We start from the raw sequence: 20,376 nt of genomic DNA, 5'->3' as shown, positions 1-20,376 counted from the left end.
TTTCCCATAGGTGTTAACTTTTCTCTCCCCTCACAATGCGTTATTCCCTCCATATACACATCCATGATCTGGAACTGACTATCACTGCAGCCTGGAGTTATACAGAGGCAACAGAGTCTTCATGTGTCAATCATGTCCATTTCATCATCCAGTGTCCTTGAGACCAGACTTTACCAAAAAAATCATAATATTCAGGATTTCTCTCACATGTCCAAGAGAAACCCAAGACTTTTTTAATCTTTTTTTTTTTTTTTTGTGGAGCTTTTCGTTACCACAGCTCAAAAGATATGCAAAGTACCGTACTCCTGGAATCATCACCCTGGTAGTTTATGTGCCATATTGAGGCTTATTTTATTTTATATATAGACGTGTATATATATTTTTTGTTATTACAGTGTTCGTTTTACACATTGATTCATCCTGTTTCCATCTTCACTGTCTTTATTTGCACACATTTTATAGGACATTGTTGTTTACAGCTAATTTTAGGGCATCGACCAGTCAGATTTCCAATAACTGGATACCAGGCCCTTCACCCAGCCACATTAATCCGTACTTTTCTCAGCTTGCTTACCCTGGATTTTTAGCTTTGCTACAGCTGATATGTCTCCTCAGTTTTATTCATAGGTTATCCTTCTGTCTTAATAGAAAATCTATATTTCCCACAAAAATGTAATAGTTTTAAAATGACTATTTCAAAAGGGACTTCCATGAATTGCTTTCATGATGAATCAGTCAGACAGGCCATAAAGGAGTACCCCAAGGTTTTAGTATTAATGACCTATCCTCTGGATAGGCTTTCAATATCTGGTAGAAGTGAAAGGGCGCAGCGCTGCAATAACCAGCTCTGTCCACTGCGCAACAGACGGCGCTGTCTAGTTCCTACATCGGGAAAAGGCGATCGTGTGTGATGTTAGACTCCCGCAATCAGTTATTGATGGCCTGCGGCTCTCCAGCTGTTGTAAAACTACAACTCCCAGTATGCCTAGTCTGTCTACAGCTATAAGCCTACAGCAGGGCATGATGGGATTTGTAGTTTTACAACAGCTGGAAAGCCGCAGTTTGCCCATCACTGAATTAAAACCTTGGAAGACCCCCTTGAGAGCCATATTAGTGAATGTCTAGAAACTGGGAGATCACACAGACGTGGAAGACCCCCAACATTTTTACAGAAGGCACGGAATTCTCTAAAACCAGAAACATAAGGTGTACTCGCCTGCTCAGTCCCTGGCTAATCCTGTTCCGGTTAGGGTACTTTCAAACTTGCTGCAGAGTGATCCGGCAAAACGTATGCCAACTGATGGCATTTGTAAGACTTATCAGGATCCTGATCCGTCTTACAAATGCATTGAAATGCCGGATCCATCTTTCCGGTGTCATCTGGAAAAAACTGATCCGGCATTTATTTTTTTTCCACCTTTTTTTTGGTCTGAATGCCGGATCCGGCATTAATACATTCCTATGGGGAAAAAAAATGCCGGATCCGGCATTCAGACAAGTGTTCCGGATTTTGGGCCGGAGATAAAACCGTAGCATGCTGCGGTATTATCTCCCTTCTGATCAGTCAAAAAGACTGAACTGAAGACATCCTGATGCATCCTGAACGGATTTCTCTCCATTCAGAATGCATTAGGATAAAACTGATCAGTTCTTTTCCGGTATAGAGCCCCTAGGACGGAACTCAGTGCCGGAAAAGAAGAACGCTAGTGTGAAAGTACCGTAAATCCATTCGCTGGCCTCAGCGGTCCCTCGAGGTAGTTGGGTGCATGAACGCTGTAGCATCTATGCTGCAGTGGTATGCCCGATTACCTGGAGTAGTCAATGACCTCATCTCTGCAGTGCTGGGATTAAGGCTTTTAAAAAAAAAAAAAATATCTAAATTAGAGCATTCCTAACAGTCTTGCAGAAATTCCACATGAATTTCCGTACATTTCACCAAATTCTATTCAAATTTTGGATGTCTTGTAGATTTAGGCTAGAGCTACACAACGACATTTGTCACAGTAATGTCGCACAACATTTTTTATCAGAGTCTATGGTGTCGCACTGCAACATGACAGTCACACAACAACCCTTCCAAGTCCCAGCATGTCGCAGTGCGACACCATAGACTGTCATTATAAAGAAATGCTGCGTGACATAAATGTCAGGCGACACATGTGGCAGTGTAGTTGTACCCTTTTGTTGCGCGACTTATTGTCGTTGTGTAGTCGTTCCCTTAATGAGATTTTGCATAATGAGATTTTGCAGCAGATTTCACCCTTCCTTGGAAAAGGGTGAAGTCTCCGCCAAAAATTTCACAAACGCTTGACACGCTACGGATTTCAAAATCCTGACGGCAGGTCAATTTCCAGAAAAAAAGCTAAGTGTACATGGGATTTGTCTAATCATACACTTTCCTGATCCCGAAAATCGTGCGCAAGTGGCCTAAAGGGGCCGTCCAGAAACAGCTCTGGTTGCAGCCCGTGCACAGGTGTGTACCAGCTGTCTGACCCCACCAATATGGCTTCTGTGACATGTCTGATTGATATCATGAGGTATTCAGTGGAAACTTCCATTGAACAAACCCCTCGACTTTACCCCGTGAACACTATGGAAGGAATTTTTAATGTTCCAATGTGTGAAACCTATTTCTAAAGGGTTATTACAGTGTCATATTTACTATCGCAAAAATCTAATTTATTTTTTTAAGCCTTTCATACAATAAACCTTTGTTCGGACTGTGTTATATATACGTAACCCTTTCCTGTCGCTAAACGGCTTGCTAAAAAATTAAAGGTGGACGACCTGATCTGAAAGCTGTCCTCGTCGGACATAACCATCTTGCTCTGCCAAAATACAGTGTAAAACGTTAAACTGCCTTAAATTATTGTATTATTTATATGTAGATTTGTTATGAAAAGATTTTCCGTATGTTGATCATGTATCTGACATGACCTCCCTTACTTGGTTCCTAAATATCAGTATTTCTGATCATCTGAATACCATGGTCCATATTATCCCAAAAACGGTTTCCATGTAAGAATGTGGCCAGTTTTGGCCTCCTGGGGCTTTGGGGCTCTGAATTGATTCTGAGGTTATTCTTCACTCTTCTGGGTTGATCGCTGTTCTAAACCATTTAAGAGGTCAAATAAAATGTGTTTTTTTCCAAAGATTATGAGTGGTTGGTGTGACATGTTCATGATATAAAAAGTAAATATTTGCTTCCCCCCCCCCTCTACTTTAGCCTTCAGGGGCTGTTCACACAGTGGGTTTTGCCACAGAATTATGGCATGGACAGGCCTGCCGCCTTTCATTTATTTCGATGGGTGGATATATCCCTACTCGCCATGGCTTAAGGGTCCATTCACACGTCCGTTGTTTCTTTCCTGATCTGTTCTGTTTTTTGCGGACCAGATCGGGACCCATTCATTTTCAATGGGTCCTGAAAAAAATCGGTCAGCACAATGTCTGTTTTTTTTTTTTTTTCAGGACCCATTGAAAATGAATGGGTCCCGATCTGGTCCAGATCTGTTCCGCAAAAAACGGAACAGATCAGGAAAGAAACAACGGACGTGTGAATGGACCCTTAAGCTGTTGGTTCACGATCCTCAGCGCTGACTCCCATTGAAATAAATCAAAGGCAGAAACCACGTGGCCGCAGGCAAAACTTCAGCACGTGTCCCTGCCAAAGTTCCACGACAAAAGGCGCTGTGTAAACAGATCTATATACAAACTACAAAAAATGGTGTGGTGCTGAACCCCATGTGCAGTATTGCATCTATACCCAGGGGGGCAGATCCTGCACTTGTGGCCCGTTGCTAATGGCGATCCCCAGCAAAAATGCATACAGTGGAGGATGCCTGCGGCGGACCACAAGTACCACAAGAAGACATCCTACACAAGATAGAAAGATGTGTGGATGTAAATAGCTATATGAAATAAACATTAATAAGGAAGGTGCACTACGGTGGATGCAAACAAACAAGTCTGACTTAACCCTCAAACTGGTGTTAAAATTGAGAATTTAGCCAATATAGGCTAAACATTTAGGTGCACCTGTGAGGCCTGGGCCTGATCAGCCAGTCATGGCTGCATGCTGGAGGTAACTGGGAGTCTGCTGTGAGTCGGACCTTACGCTCCTGTAATTTGCCCACTGGCTCCTGGTATTGCCCACACGGCACAGGTAGGTTAGCGTTGGGTCCCGAGCTACTTGAGATATCTTGGCGCGGTGCTCGGGCTCAGATATGTCCTTAATATAAGGATATATTGGCTAAATTCTCAATTTTAACACCAGTTTGAGGGTTTAGTCAGACTTGTTTGTTTGCATCCACAGTAGTGCACCTTCCTTATTGCTGTGTGAACATACCCTTAAGAGGACCGGTCACCTCGCCTGACATGTCTGTTTTAGTAACTACTTACATTCCCCATGGTATAGCTATACTGGAGCATCTGTTCTTATGGCTCTGTGTTGTGCCAATCCTTATTATTCCTGCTAGAAGTTATGAATGAATTGCTAGCAGTCTGCAATGAAGGTCCAGATGGGTGTTACCAGTTAGGGGGGTGTCCCTGCACAGTCTGACACTGGCCGCACTGATTGGATAATATCACGCTGTGCAGGGAGACGCCACAAACTGGTAACACTCATCTCTGTCTTCAATGCAAACTGCTAGTAATTTATTCAAAACTTCTAGTAGGAGTACTAAAGGGCAGATACTCCAGAATTATTACTAAAGAAATGAAAGTAGTTGCTAAAAGAAACATGTCAGGAGAGGTTACAGGTGCTCTTTAAATGCCTGTACCATGGGTCTATTAGGTCCATACAAGTCCATACCTTCATAGTAATAGAAACCACTGCTGCGTAGTTAAGAGAGGTCAGCAGTGGTTAGCAATTCCCCCATCAGTGCTCTGCCACTATTGGCTGCAGCTACTAGGAGAGGACTCCATCATAACAGAAACCGGACCTTCTATAATGACGGAATAAATAACAGAATGCCTCTAAAGGCATTCAGTCATAGAATTGTGCTATGGTCCGTGGTAACGGAATCCATAACGCAATTCAGTAAATACCACAACACGAACCCGCACATGAACTTCAAACTATGAAATTCGCTCATCCCTAATGGCTACATACACACTGCACTGGGAGAGCAATCAGTAATCAAAATTATATATATTAGTGAGTCAAAAGTCTCAGGACACCCTTTTATTTCAGAAATGGAAAATTTATAGATCTGAATTCCACTGCAAGTAATTGACGAGGGGCCTATCTTTTAGGCTATTCCGGGAACATACGCAAAACAGGACTAAGTTGAGCTCACACAGTGCGGTATAAGTTCTTAAAGGGAGTCTGTCACCTCCATATGGCCATATACAGTGCTTACATGGCTCTGTAGCACTCCTATACAGGATTGTAACGGTACCTTTGTTCTTTTCTTTAGACTTGCACCAGCAGGAAAAACAAAGTTTATATCATATGCAAATGAGCACTCGCAAGTGCCCAGGGGAGGCGTTCGGTGTGTAGGTGCCTAGGGGCGGCGTTCAGTGTGTAGGTGCCCAGGCTGCTCTGCCTTTTCACTTTACTCCTCCCCAGCCTCTGCCTTTGCCCGCCCTCCAAGTCTCTTGCCTCATCGATAGGTCCGGACTTGGAGGGCGGGCAAAGGCAGAGGCTGGGGAGGAGTAAAGTGAAAAGGCAGAGCAGCCTGGGCACCTACACACTGAACGCCGCCCCTAGGCACCTACACACTGAACGCCGCCCCTGGGCACCTACACACTGAACGCCGCCCCTGGGCACCTACACACTGAACGCCGCCCCTGGGCACCTACACACTGAACGCCGCCCCTGGGCACCTACACACTGAACGCCGCCCCTGGGCACCTACACACTGAACGCCGCCCCTGGGCACCTACACACTGAACGCCGCCCCTGGGCACCTACACACTGAACGCCGCCCCTGGGCACCTACACACTGAACGCCGCCCCTGGGCACCTGCGAGTGCTTATTTGCATATGAATTAAACTTAGTTTTTCCTGTTGGTGCAAGTCTAAAGAAAAGAACAAAGGTACCGTTACAATCCTGTATAGGTGTGCTACAGAGCCATGTAAGCACTGTATATGGCCATATGGAGGTGACAGACTCTCTTTAATACCCAATGTCAATTGGTAGTTCACCACTAGATGTATTAATATTAATCACCCTGTCGGTTCCATTAGTATTGAACTGTTCAACATGATAGTATGACTATACTATACTAACTCTAACTCTCATGTTAAATAGTTCAATACTAATGGAACCGACAGGGTGATTAATATTAATACATCTAGTGGTGTATTAAGAACTTTTATAGTGCACTGTGTGAGCTCAACTTAGTCCTGTTTTGCGTGAGCTCCGCAATCGGGTATATAAAATTGGACCAAGACTGTGAATATTTGTCTGCATGAACTACATATCTGATTTTAGATGTGTGTGTGTCTATACATACATGTACAGGTGAAACTCGAAAAATTTGAATATCGTGCAAACGTCCATTTATTTCAGTAATGCAAATTAAAAGGAATTGCAATAATGCAGCTTAAAATTAGAATTTTGTTAAAAGGTTTAATATTCTAGGCTCAAAGTGTCACAATCCAGTCAGCCAATTAACCTTTGGGGTTTCATAAGCTGTAAGCCATAATCATCCAAATTATAACCAATAAAGGCTTGAAATATCTCGCTGTGCCTGTAATGAGTCTCATATATTAGTTTCACCTTTTAAGTTGCATTACGGAAATACTTGAACTTTGCACGATATTCTAATTTTTCGAGTTTCATCTGTGTGTGTGTGTATATGTGTATATATATATATATATATATATATATATATATATATATATATATATATATATATATATATATATATATATATTATATATATAATAAATATATATATATATATATATATATATATATATATATATATAATTTTTTTTATTTATTTTTTTGATAGGAATTATTGAAATGTTTTAATAAATTAAATTGTATGGTTTTATTTCTATTGAGAGCCAGCCATTGTGTGGATTATATTGAGAATAGCTACCGTAAGTGGTTATAGCCGGCTGAGCTCCACTCTATTGAGCCCTCCACAATTGTTGTATATGTCCGGAACATGGCCGCCATATTGAATCAATGGCAAATTTTTCCAATGGGAATGGGGTCATGTAGCATATCAAAAAAGACCCGAATTTTCTCAGAAATCAATTACTGCTATCAGATTTGCAATATCTTGTGTGGTTCAGAATTTATCAACGTAGAAAGTCCAACACTTTTCAGCCTTCCGCACCGTCGAATAGCCGTGCATCACATGGAACGTTCACGGTGGTTGTTGCAACTTTCTGTGTTGATAACTTTGAACCCGAAGATTCACCCTGTAAATTGCCCTGCCATTGTTACTGTTTCCTTCCATTTTTTTTGTTAATGGGAGCTGGCTTACATTTAGACCGGCGGTGGTTCTGCTGCAGTTATGTAGAGTCCGGCGCCTCTTCATCACTCCAGTGGATCCTGCGCCAGCTAAAGGGCTTATAGGACGCCTAAACGCTGGTCTTAATAAATGACCCCCATAGTGTATCTGCAATAGAGAAATTGATTGAAAAATAAAAGTATTATTTCCTTTGGCAGCACTGCTTTGTGACTTTGGAGTCAATTGTCAATTTTCTACAGGAATTAAAGGGGTTGTGCAGTGGCCTAATATTGATGACCTATCCTCAGATCAGTGGTGGTCCGACTCTGGACTCTGCTGCTGATTACATGTTTAAAGGGACTGCGAGCGCTGCATTGTCTTCACTGTTTATCTGCACACCGTCAGCATTGTGGTGGTGCGGGGTCATTAAAGGGTTATTACACTGCACCCCCACTACAGTGCACACTGTGTGCAGGTGTACGTTAATGAGGACGCAGCACTCGGAATATGCCCCAGCACCTTCAAACAGCTGATTGTCGGGGGGATGGTGATTGTCGGGGGGATGGGGTGCCAAGAGTCCGACCTCCATCCATCTAAACTTATTGACCCATCCTGGGGGCAGGTCATCAATTTCATGAAACTGGACAAACCCTTTACCTTTATTTGCAAAGAAAGAAAGCAAGTTGTTTAAAGAAGTTGCATGAAAGTAGCCTCACAGTCACTAACACTAAACTTGGCCCCGAGATCATTGTTTGTATGTAGAGGTGGATGAAGGTCTATGAATCTCTAAAATGGAAAGCAGGATAGTTCTTAGATCTTTAAGCCCATACTTTACTCCCTGCCTCATTTACCATTACTAACACGATCCCTGTCCTGGAACCTCGACCATTCCGTGAACTCAAGACACGCAAATTTTTATTTATTTTTTTGTCATCTCTCTCCCTGAGAAAAAATGAATACAAAATGATCAAAAAGTTTTATATAACCCAAATGGTACCAACAAAAACTACAGCTCATCATAGGTTTAAAAATTTACTAGGATAAGAATGATGAAAGAAAAAGCCCCGAATATCACCGAAAAAAGCAGCAGAAATTATTTACTTTAAAGTTATGACTTTTAAACATGCGCGTGCTAAAATAAGGCCGCATTCACACATCCGTGCATTTTCACGGACCACGGTCTGTGAAAACCCGGCCTGCCGTCCTGAGTGCAGGAGCGCACGGCGTCATTGGTTACTATGACGCCGTGCGCTCGTCAGATAAATCGCCCAGCCTTGAACTGGTTAATATGCTGAAAATAACGTTAGCTGAGAAAGTCTCGGGTCCATCACAAAAGCAGGCAAATGCCATCATGAGGCAGAAGCCAATACCCCTCATCTTTAACCCCATAAGGATCGGGCTCATTTTTGTTTTTTCCTCAACACTCTCTCTCCAAAAAATGTAGGGGGACATTAAAACCATTTTCCATGCTGTTCTTAAGTCCCTCTGTGCTGCTGGAAGAAGCGCCAATATTCTATAGAGATGCAGGCCTCTACATAAGTTTGGCACTTCCTCCAGCAGGCCATGTGACAGACTTAAATCTGCACCAGCTTTCTTGCTTGCATAGATTTAAGCCATTTTCCATTCTAAAAATCGAGTGGCGTGAGCAGGGAAAAGGCTGGCGACACAATCTGCGACTTTTAATATGCCACTATTGTGACGTATATCTGTTAATAAATGTCCCCCATAACCTTCTTAATTTTCAGTTCGCATAGACCTGTAATGGCTCATTTTTTGCGGGACAAATTGTATTTTTTAATGGCAGCATTTAATTTACCATATCTTGTATTGGAAAACCGGTGTTTTGGGTTTTGATATTACGGCGTTCACTGTGGCCCACAAATGACATATCTTTATTCTGTGGGTCAATACAATAGCCACGATACTAAATTTTGTATAGTTTTTTAATTTGTTTTACCACTTGAAAAAACATTCTTTGCATCACCATTTTTATATTTCCATATACAGAGCTGTAAGAGGGCTTATTTTTTGCAGAGAGTACTGTAGTTTTTTGTTGCTACCATTTTGATATACAACTTTTTGATCACTTATAAAAAAAAATTGGGGGGCGTACAAGGTGGTCCCCCCCCCCTATTTACAGCGTTCAATGCGCAGGAGAAATATTTTTATGTTTTAATAGTGACGATACAGCTTATGTTTATTTCTTATTGTTTGTTTACTTTTTTTTTTTTTACTAGTTAGTTTCATATTTAGTCACCTTAGGGGACTTGAACATGTAATCTTCATGTGTCATCTGTCATGGTAATTAAGCCCAGCCATGTGATCTTGCCACAGGGGCTCTAATCAGAAGTTATCTCTTTAACCCCACAGATGCCGCAGACTCTATTGACAGTAGCATTTGAGGGGTTAAGTTACTGGGATCTGCACCATCTCCAATTCAAGCCTTATGGCCAGGTGCCGGCTGTGAGCTCACTCTATACATTCCCTCAATGTGATTTTGCATTAAAGGGATGAAAAATTACTGTATTTTCTGGACTGACCTGAACTCATTGTATCATAGTGATTTATTATGCAGTGAGTTCCTATCTCCCCCATGGGTCTATTGTAGTGTATGTGTGAGGTCCACGAGATGTGTCCAACACATGAGCCATGTTTTCTGGACTTTGCAGTGTCATGTGCATGCCGCTTAACTCCTATTTCTTGTTTCTGGCTAAAGAAAAATAATAATAAATCCCTCTATTACGAACCGCCTGCACCACAAACTGGAAGTGTGACTCTGCCTTTGTTTTCATTATATGTCTCTTTTTAATACTTTGAGTACGTGGTAGTGTCCTGCTGTAAGCCTCATTGTGCCATCAATAATGTAATGACCCCTTACAGCTTGGTTCATTAAAGGGAATCTGTTACTACGGACAAGCTCTATGAAGTATGGGCTGCCGCTGACTCCAGATCAGTAATTTGTATGTTAATATGCCCCCTCGTTACCCCACAGTGCAAAGTAGTCATGGAATGTATTGAGAGGGCTCCTGTGGCTGCGCACGTGATGGGGAGGGCTCCTGTGGCTGCGCACGTGATGGGGAGGGCTCCTGTGGCTGCGCACGTGATGGGGAGGGCTCCTGTGGCTGCGCACGTGATGGGGAGGGCTCCTGTGGCTGCGCACGTGATGGGGAGGGCTCCTGTGGCTGCGCACGTGATGGGGAGGGCTCCTGTGGCTGCGCACGTGATGGGGAGGGCTCCTGTGGCTGCGCACGTGATGGGGAGGGCTCCTGTGGCTGCGCACGTGATGGGGAGGGCTCCTGTGGCTGCGCACGTGATGGGGAGGGCTCCTGTGGCTGCGCACGTGATGGGGAGGGCTCCTGTGGCTGCGCACGTGATGGGGAGGGCTCCTGTGGCTGCGCACGTGATGGGGAGGGCTCCTGTGGCTGCGCACGTGATGGGGAGGGCTCCTGTGGCTGCGCACGTGATGGGGAGGGCTCCTGTGGCTGCGCACGTGATGGGGAGGGCTCCTGTGGCTGCGCACGTGATGGGGGGGGCTCCTGTGGCTGCGCACGTGATGGGGGGGGGCTCCTGTGGCTGCGCACGTGATGGGGAGGGCTCCTGTGGCTGCGCACGTGATGGGGAGGGCTCCTGTGGCTGCGCACGTGATGGGGAGGGCTCCTGTGGCTGCGCACGTGATGGGGAGGGCTCCTGTGGCTGCGCACGTGATGGGGAGGGCTCCTGTGGCTGCGCACGTGATGGATGGAGAGGACTCCAGGTGAAGATATGCTCTCCATAGCCGGTTTGTTGACACTCCGTGGGAATGGGGGCGATTATCAACATACAAATGACTGATGTGGAGTCAGTGGCAGATGTTTTACACATGTAATACTGTACTTTATAGGGCTTGTCAGAGGTGACATTCCCTTTAAAGAGGACTTGTCACCACAATATGCAGTGCGATCTGCAGGCAGCTTGTTATAGAGCAGAGAAGGAGCTGATCAGACTGATATATAGTTTTCGCGGGGAAGATTCAGTAAAACTTTGTAACTTGCAGAGCACTGGCTGGGCTGTTTCTGGCAGTCCTGTAGAAATAGAGGGCACACAGCACATGCGCAGTTCTCCATTATTTTCTTGGGCTCATTGTAGAGATAGGTGCAGGTTCCACCTCTAAGACCCGCATCTAACTATATCCTGGTAATATGCCATCAAAGTCTGATATGATGTGACCCCTTCAAGGCCACCCCTGTGTAGCTCTCAGTACACAGGGGAGGTGTAATCAGTGACTGATATCTCTCTCTGTATATCACTGATAACATCTCCCCAAGTACTGAGAGCTGTTCTTTTCCCAGAAATCTATATAACAATCTTCTCCGCTCCTCCTGCTCTATACATGCTGCCCGCAGATTCAATTTAATGGTGATGGGTCCTCTTTAACACATGAGTATCCGATTAAAGTGTAAAAATAAAAAAAATCTGAAGAACCGATTATTTGGATGTTTATGTATTAAAGGGAATCTGTCAAGTTGTACATGATGTCTGATCGGCAGGCAGCAGTTATAGAGCAGGAGGAGCTGAGCAGAAATGATATATTTATAGTTTTATGGGAAAGTATTCAGTAAAACTTGAAATGTATACATTTATATCTCTGCTCTTTGTCTGCTTAGAAGAGGCAGAGATTTAAATGAATAAAACCCAAGTTGCACTGATTATTTTCCTGAAACCTTCTCTGCTCCGTTCCTCCTGCTCTGTAACATGCTGCCTGCGGATAGGACTGCATGTACAACAGACCTCTTTAAATCAGTGCGTCTATTTCATGTTCCCCTAAGGACCCCTAAATGACTCTCTGAGCTGTATGTTTGTTCATGGCCCTTTTATACTGTGCACAGCCTGTGGCTAACTGGTGTGAACCCCGACCCTAGACGTCTTCCATTCATCTGGATGGAGCTTGTAGAAATCCATGTGATTTGATGAATAGAACTGATTTCCAATTACAGAAATTTCTGCAACCGTTTCAGCTGCATGTAGCTATCCCCTTAAAGGATTGTCCGGGATTCGCTCCCATTTTAAATCCCCTCCCGGAGGACCTATGAAGGGAAGCTTTCTTGCCTGCTTCCTCCTGCTTGGTCCCTGGGCCCACCTCTGTCTTCAGTCCCCGAGTCGCGTGCATTGCTGAAGCTGTGACAGGTCCCCCAAGTGACCGCAGTCATTGGCCGCAGCAGCCTACCTGACCCCATCCATTCCCAAAGCTTATATGTAGAAACCAAAGATGGTGCTGGAACTTGAGCAGGTAGCCCTTCATAGGAATAATAACCCTAACCATGGAAACCTCTTTGAGAAGACCACATTATCTAGCCCAGACTTTCCATTCCACCATATCTTCTATGTCCTATGTCTATAGTCTATTTTCTTTGAGAAGACCCCCCCCCCCCCCCACCCCAAAAAAAAAAAAAAACACAAAAAGAAAAAATATTCAGTGCAATTTTGGAGGATGATCGTCTCATTCAAAGTTTCAATGTTTATTTAAACTTTAATGTATGGTATTATTTTAAAGCGTAGTTTAGTTTTGTATTCTTCTTTACCCCTGTGTACATGTTTGCTTTCCTATGTACTGACCTAAATGAACGTTGGTTACGGTTTATTTTTCATGTACTGTTTTCTTGTTTTTTTTCCCCCTCTCTTCCATTTACCTTTTCTTGGACAGGCAACATGAAGAAGCGCCTGCTGATGCCTAGCAGGGGTAAGGATTTCAATATGCCTGTCTGTGGACTCACTCACTAGGCTTTGTGTTGCTTGGCTTCCAGCGTTTCACCCTGTATGTAATGAGATGACATATATGCCTATTGTCTCATATTTTTCATCATGACTAAAGCTGGCCATAGATGGTTCTTTACCTTGCATGTTGAGAATATAGGGTTATTTTTATTTTTTTATAGATTTTTAAAAGGCATACACAATCAATTATTTCCTGTAACCTGAACAATTTGCCCATAAAATCATGTTTATTATAGGGGAAATATTAAAGGGGTTTTCCAGGAATTCCTTAGGATAGGTCATCTGTATCGGGTCAGTGGAGGTCCAGCTCCCAGCACCTGCCAATAAGCTGATTGAAGGAGCTGCATTGATCTGGAACAGGCACTGAAAGGCGCACAGCTCCATATATTGTGCAGTGACCTGGAAAACCTGCAGTACCATTAACAACCACTGCATGATGTCTGGAGCTGTTCATGTTCCAGTGAGACTCCTCGCCATCAATCGGATCACCACCGATCTGATATTGACCTATCCTATATTACAGCCCCAGAATCTTTAGTGCCACACACTTACTATTGTCCAGAATGTTACCTATTATCCCTATGACCAGCTTTAGCGTTGTGCTGTCATCCTGCTGCTAGGTCCATAAAGGAATGTTTTTCATGGTTTTCCAGCCATTTCTCTACTAACAGTCGCTGTATAACACTATTAATGCTGTTTGTGTACATTGTTAGCTTATGATCTTTTTCGGGGAAAAAAAAAAAGGGAGAACAAAAGGTGTTTTTATAAAAAAAAAAAAACATAAAAATGTGAGAACTTTGAATATTAGGACACCATGATAAAAACTTGCATACTATAAATATTCTTTATGCCCCAGCCAATCAAAGATGCTGCTTTCCTTGAAGTCGCAACTTGATACGTTGGTACCTCGGCACCAGATAATGGCTTTCTAGACCTGTATGGTGATCTTTAGAAATACCGTAGAGTTGAATAGCAATGAACATGCCTGCCGCTCCACTTAAACAGGGGAACATGGGCCCCCCTGTTCTGGTCATTGGCAGGGCTCCCCAAAGTTAGACACTTATCCCATATCCTGTGGCCGTGAGATTACTTGTTGTAATGGGACAACCCCTTATTCTGAGTGAGTGGACAGAGCTTGTCCCATTGAAGATGATCTTTGGGGGCACTTTCTATATGCCCAGTGTCAAAGGTCCCTTTGTAAAGGGGTTAGACATGAACCGAACATTGGTCTTACCCCTCTGCATCTAAAGTGTATTTCATGTTCAGCCTCTGTTCGTTTGGCAGGTTTCTTAGTGAAAAAACAAAAAGATCAGGCATGTTGACGTGCTCGATCCTTTGTTCTCAAGGGAAATAATTCTTCACTAGAAATAGCTCCACGAGTGTTTGGCCAACAGCTACTCAAGGTGTATGGTCACCTTAAAGGGATTTATCTGAATGTTATCCTCAGGATAGGTCATTAGTATGTGATTGGTGGGGTTCTCATCCTAGCACCCCTGTAGATCAGCTGTTTGAAGATGGCCGGCATGGCTTCCTTGCAGCTTACCAAGCACAGTGCCGACAATTGGATAGTGGCTTTGTTTGGTTTTGCAGATGACTAAGATGCGCCTAGGCTGTGTGACAGATGAACACAGCATCACTTGGCCTGGGAAGAGGCTTCTAAGGGGGGGGGGGGGGGGGGGGGGGTTTGTTTTGTTTTGTTTTGTTTTTTAATTATAAATAAAATATAAAGAACTATGATAATACACTAGCAAAAAGTTAGGGATATTTGGCTTTCAGGTGAAATTTATGGAAAACATTAAAATTCCTGCTCCAGTAATATTATATAATGAAAGTAGGGTATTTAAGTAGAAGCAGCAATGATTTCCTCATCTCAGAAGCCAACACCAGTGGTGGGTATACCCCCACAAAAATATCAGTGTCTCAGTAACTTGTCATGTGGCCTCCTGCTGTTCAGGCATGGCACCCCACTCTTGTTGAAGGACGGCTCTCAGGTCATTGAGGTTCTGGGGTACAGAGTTACGAGCCTCTACATCGCGACTCAGCTGATCCTATAGGTTTTCAATGGTATTCAGGTCTGGAGAAAGTGCATGCCACTCCATTTGAGGTACCCCAATCTCCAGCACCTCGAAGATCTGCCACATTGTCGTCCATGAAGATGACATTAGGCCTGTGTTGTTCATGCAGAGGCACAATGACTGGATTAATGATGGTATTCAAATAGTATGGGCTTGTCACTGTACCATTCACACAGTGTAGGGCAGTTCTGTATTGACTAGACACACCTGCCCACACTAACACCAAAGGCTTGTCTGGTGACTACGCCTTTCGGTGACTCTTCCAGTCTCTCTGTATCTCTGATACAACCTGCTGATGACTCCTCTCTGTGACACTCTAAGCTCAGTGGCCACTTCCATCTGAGAACATCCTGCTTGAATCCTCACAATGGCGAAGTACTGCTGATGAATTGTTAGGTGTCTTCTTGGTCTCATGATGGTAAAATGTGAACAGCATGATGAGGAGGACTGTTTAAATACCAGTTCTAATTGAACCAGGAAATTTATTGCGTGATTCATGGATCAAACACCTGTTATGAATTTTGCAGTTAAGCTCCTTGTTAGAGAACAGCAAGTTGTGTAAAAAGTCCTGAAAACACTGAACAGCTTGACGTGTGCATTCAAAGGTTTAGAGAAGGTCACATTAAGTTCATCTGTAAAGGTTGGAGTACATTTTAGGTTCATCCTGAAATATCACCCACAAGCCAAATATCCCTAACTTTTTGTGAGTAGCGTGTGTAGATGTTAAATGCCTTTGTCAGGTTTTAAGATATTTCACAACCTCTATAATGGTGTTTTATTGAAACAGTCACATATGGTGCATATAAACTATTGAAATACTACTGCACATTCAGAAAGTACTTACACCTTTCACTTTTTTCTTGCGTTTTGTTGTCACAGCCTTATTCTAAAATGAATAATGTTCCTGTTTTTGTTTGTCATCAGTCTGCATACAGACTGCATACTGACAAAGGCCTGTGTGTACATTATATCTGAGATACGCCAACCCGCAGCAGATTAAGGCTCATTCACACAACCTTTTTTTTTTTTTTTTTCTCTCTCTCTGCATCTGATCAGCAATTTTGCGGATTGGATACGGACCCTTTTATTTCATTCTTCCGAAAAAAATAAATAAAAAATAGAACATGTCCTGTTCTTGTCCATTTTGCAGACAAGGATAGTATCGATCATAGGGCAGGACCTTTTGATCTGCAAAATCTGCAAAAAAGGTCACTAGGTATGTGTACTGTACGTTACACTTCTTCTTTTTTTTTTTTTTTTTTTTTAAACATATAGTCGCACTCTGGAGGGCTGCTTTAAATATGACCTTTGTGTGAGTATTCAGACCCTTTACTTTGAGGCACATTTTGCAGTGATTACAGGACCATGAAAAATAATCAAATTAGGGTTATTTAGTATAGAAAAAAAGACGACTGAGGGGAGATCTAATAACTCTGTATAAATATATCAGGGGTCAGTACAGAGATCTCTCCCATCATCTATTTATCCCCAGGACTGTGACGAGGGGACATCCTCTCTGTCTAGAGCAGTGATGCCCAATTTGTGGCCCTCCAGCTGTTGCAAAACCACAATTCCCAGTATGCCTGGACCGCCTACAGCTATAAGGGCATGCTGGGAATTGTAGTTTTGCAACAAATGGAGGGCCACAGGTTGGGCATCCCTGGTATAGAGGTGAGAAGAGGATTCTTTACGGTAAGAGCAGTGAGACTATGGACCTCTCTGCCTGAGGAGGTGGTGATGGGGAGTACAATCAAGGAATTCAGGAGGGGCCTGGATGTATTTCTGGAGTGTAATAATATTACAGGCTATAGCTACTAGAGAGGGGTCGTGATCCAGGGAGTTATTCAGAATTGGAATAGAGAAGGATTCCCCCCCCCCCCCCCCCCCTAAGATGAGAAAAATTGGCTTCCTCTGGATGATGGGCTGAACTGGATGGTCATATGTCTTTTTTTCAGCCTTACGGTGGTACTATAGTAAAGCCTAAAGGGTTCTTGGGTATGATGTTATAAGTGTGACACACCAATCTCCCATTCCTTGGTGTAATCTCTTCATATCCTGTCAGACTAGATAGGAGCACGATGGACACGGCATTAGGGTGGCGCACTTGCTGGCAGTGTGAAAGCTGGAATAATTATCTCTCCTCGGAGGGGAGACAATTATTGTGGCTGCCTTCTGGTATTGAAGCTCCATGGGAGGACTCTAGAGCTGGTGACCGATTGTGACTGCAGCACTCTTCAGGGCTGCTGACTGTGAATGAGGAAGGAGGAGAAGGAGATTAGGTCTATGGGATCGCTCTCTGCAACCAGAAGAAATGCTGAACTAATTTGTGTATATTTTAGCTAGATACTGCTTCGTGCGTAGTGAGGATAGGGGCTCAGGGGCATTAGCTAGGTACATTATCTAATTTAAGGTGATTGTCTTCCTAAAAAAAAAAAAGCGAGTTCTGGGTGTGAGTGGTGTGTGTGTATACGGCATGAGTCCTGTGAAATATTAGTGCATATGTGGTATGCATCACACGTGTGATTGACTTCTGTATAATATATTTCATGCACAGCATGTATGTATACATTTTCCTTTGTCTAGCATGAGGGCCCAGGAACACTTCTTGCACAGTTGCCGTCAGTGTCCACCCCTGGTTGGCGGCATTTAGGATTCTTGTCCTTTTGAACGGTGTACCCTGTCTGAGCTCCAGAGTGTTAGGCTGCATTCACATGACAGTAAAAAAAATATCCTCACCCACTTCCTTGCAAGTGAACACTTGCTGCTTACTGGAGGCAGCAGGACCTAACACTGGGACAGTCAGATCCTAGTTTCTCCAGTAAGCGTGCAAGTGAATGTTTGTGTTTTTTTTTTTGTTTTTTTTTAAGGGCTAGTTGGCACTGCTGGCGGTGAGGGTAGGGGCGGGGGCATTACATATATGGGGGCACTTATATGTATATATACTGAAGCTATGGGGGGGGGGGGGGTCATTGGATGTCCAGGGGGCACTATGGGGGACATTGGATATCTTGAGGGCACTGCAGAGGTTGGGGGTTAAAAAAAACAACCCATGAATGACCATTAAAAACTGATAGGCAGCCAAAAAATGGATGCACACAGATGCAAAATGTCAGTGAAAAACTGACAGTTTATCTGTTTTTAATAGCCAGGATCTTAAGGTAATTTTACATTTTCACCTTAACCTTGATCCTAAAAAGTTTTCCAGTTCCTACAGCTGGCGAACATCTATACAGCGCGTTGCTCCGTTCTTCAGGGATGTTATTGGAGCTGTGTTGTGTGGCTTACTGCAGACATGATGCTTTGAGTTCACAGCAAAGAATTCAAGCTTGTGTTCATCGGTCCAAAGAGTCCTTGTTCATGTCAGCAGAATTGTACCTATGACACTGGCCAGGGGCGGACACAGACAGCAGAGGGCCCCTGTTCAAAGAATGTGTCTGGGCCCCCCCCCCAAGCCAAATTCGCAACCTAACCTATTCGGTCCTAACATTACTTAGAGCAATACAAAACATACAAGGTAAGGCTACTTTCACACCTGCGGCACTACGCTCCGGCCACCTGATCCGGCCGAAAATGCAAGGAATCGGCCGGACACAAACCGCAGCATGCAGCGGTTTGTGTCCCGCTGGTTCTCTGCATTTTTGCCAGATTGTGGCCGGATCTCTGCCGTACCCCATTATAGTCAATGCCCCCTATACTAGTCACTCACAGATAGTCCCCCTTCAATAATTATTGGCGCACAGTGTCCTAAAAAATAACTGTGCCCAGGAAATAGTGTCCCTGACACTAATGGTGTAAACACAATGTTCCCCAAAAATAATTGTGCCAAGCTGATACCGTGCCAGGGTGCCCCGCACAGTAACAGTGCTCCCCAAAGTCCCACCAATAGAAATAATTATCTACCAGACAACGAGTAGTAGTAATAGTGCTCCTACAGTAATAAATTCCCACTGTGTCCCAGAAGTAATAATGCTCCCATAGTCCTTATACTAGTATTAATGTTCCTCATAGTCGCTCAACTGTAATAAAGCTGTGTTACAGTAAAAATAAAAATGCCCTGTTGTGTGGCAGTATAAAAAATACCTCTTAGTGCCCCCTGTAGAGCCAATGTGCCCATAGTACCCTTATGTGTGCCAATGCCCCTGTGTGCCCAAAAAACCCTCTTAGTGCCCCCAGTTGAGATAAGATCCCTATAGTGCCCTATAATTTGCGCCAGTATAAAATACTCCTATATTGTGCCCCCTCTTATCCCCATGGTGCCCGACAATGTGCCAGTATAAAATTCCCCCATAATATGTGCCAGTATAATTCCCCTATATAATGACCCCAATAGTGCTCCTCTCCTCCTCCTGCCCCCCATGTCTGCCAGTATATAAAATAGGCAGGCCCCCATATGTCAATTGCTCAGATAGGCCCCCATATCTGTTGCTCAGAACCCCCCTCATATCAGTTCGCCCATTCACGCCCCCCCATATGTCACTTACTCAGGACAGGACCCCCACCCATATCAGTTGCTAAGGGGGACCCACCTCCCATATAAGTTGCATATTTAGGCCCCCCATATGCCAGTTGCCCAGGACCCCCCCAGATCAGTTACTCAGGAGCCCCCCCAATATCAGTTGTTTGTTTATTCAGCCCCCCCATATGTTAGTTGCCCCCCAAATCGATGTGACAGACCCTCAGGACCCCAGATCAGACTTAAAATAAATAATTAAAACTTACCTCTCCTGCTCCGCTGCTCTCCGTGTCCTGATGTGAGTGCCTGCCCTGCTGGTTTTCAACAGCTCACGCTACACAGTCACGTGACCTGACTGCGTACAGCGTCGGGTCATAGTGCATGCTGTACGCAGTCAGGCCGGAGGGGTAAGCGCCGATCTCTTCCATACTAGTGAGTGCTTCTGGATGCGCTTACTAGTATGATACTAGTGAGCTCTTCCTGAAGCGCTCACTAGTATGAATGGGCCCCCTCACACGCCGGGCCCCTGTGCAGCTGAACCGGCTGCACCGGCTTATGTCACACTGGCTGACCTGTTACATGTGCACCTGGCAGCTAAAGGGATCTGTGTTGGTCCCATGTTTATTGCTGAGAAAAAGGAAGTTTCCATATATGCAAATGAGCCTCTGGGAGCAATGGGGG

General features: G+C 44.0%; 1 protein-coding gene across 1 annotated transcript in view; it reads left to right on the top strand.

Moving 5' to 3' along the window:
* The window catches only part of LOC122921385 (metastasis-associated protein MTA1-like), a 63,249-nt gene that overhangs the window by 16,933 nt on the left and 25,940 nt on the right, over positions 1-20,376 (top strand). Inside the window, 1 exon segment of the mRNA XM_044271364.1 lies at positions 13,097-13,132. Within this exon segment, the coding sequence (XP_044127299.1) occupies positions 13,097-13,132 (36 nt within the window).

Source organism: Bufo gargarizans, chromosome 11 (assembly GCF_014858855.1).
Source record: "Bufo gargarizans isolate SCDJY-AF-19 chromosome 11, ASM1485885v1, whole genome shotgun sequence".
In the NCBI taxonomy this organism is placed as follows: domain Eukaryota; kingdom Metazoa; phylum Chordata; class Amphibia; order Anura; family Bufonidae; genus Bufo; species Bufo gargarizans.
This window is presented reverse-complemented; position numbering and strand designations above follow the sequence as displayed.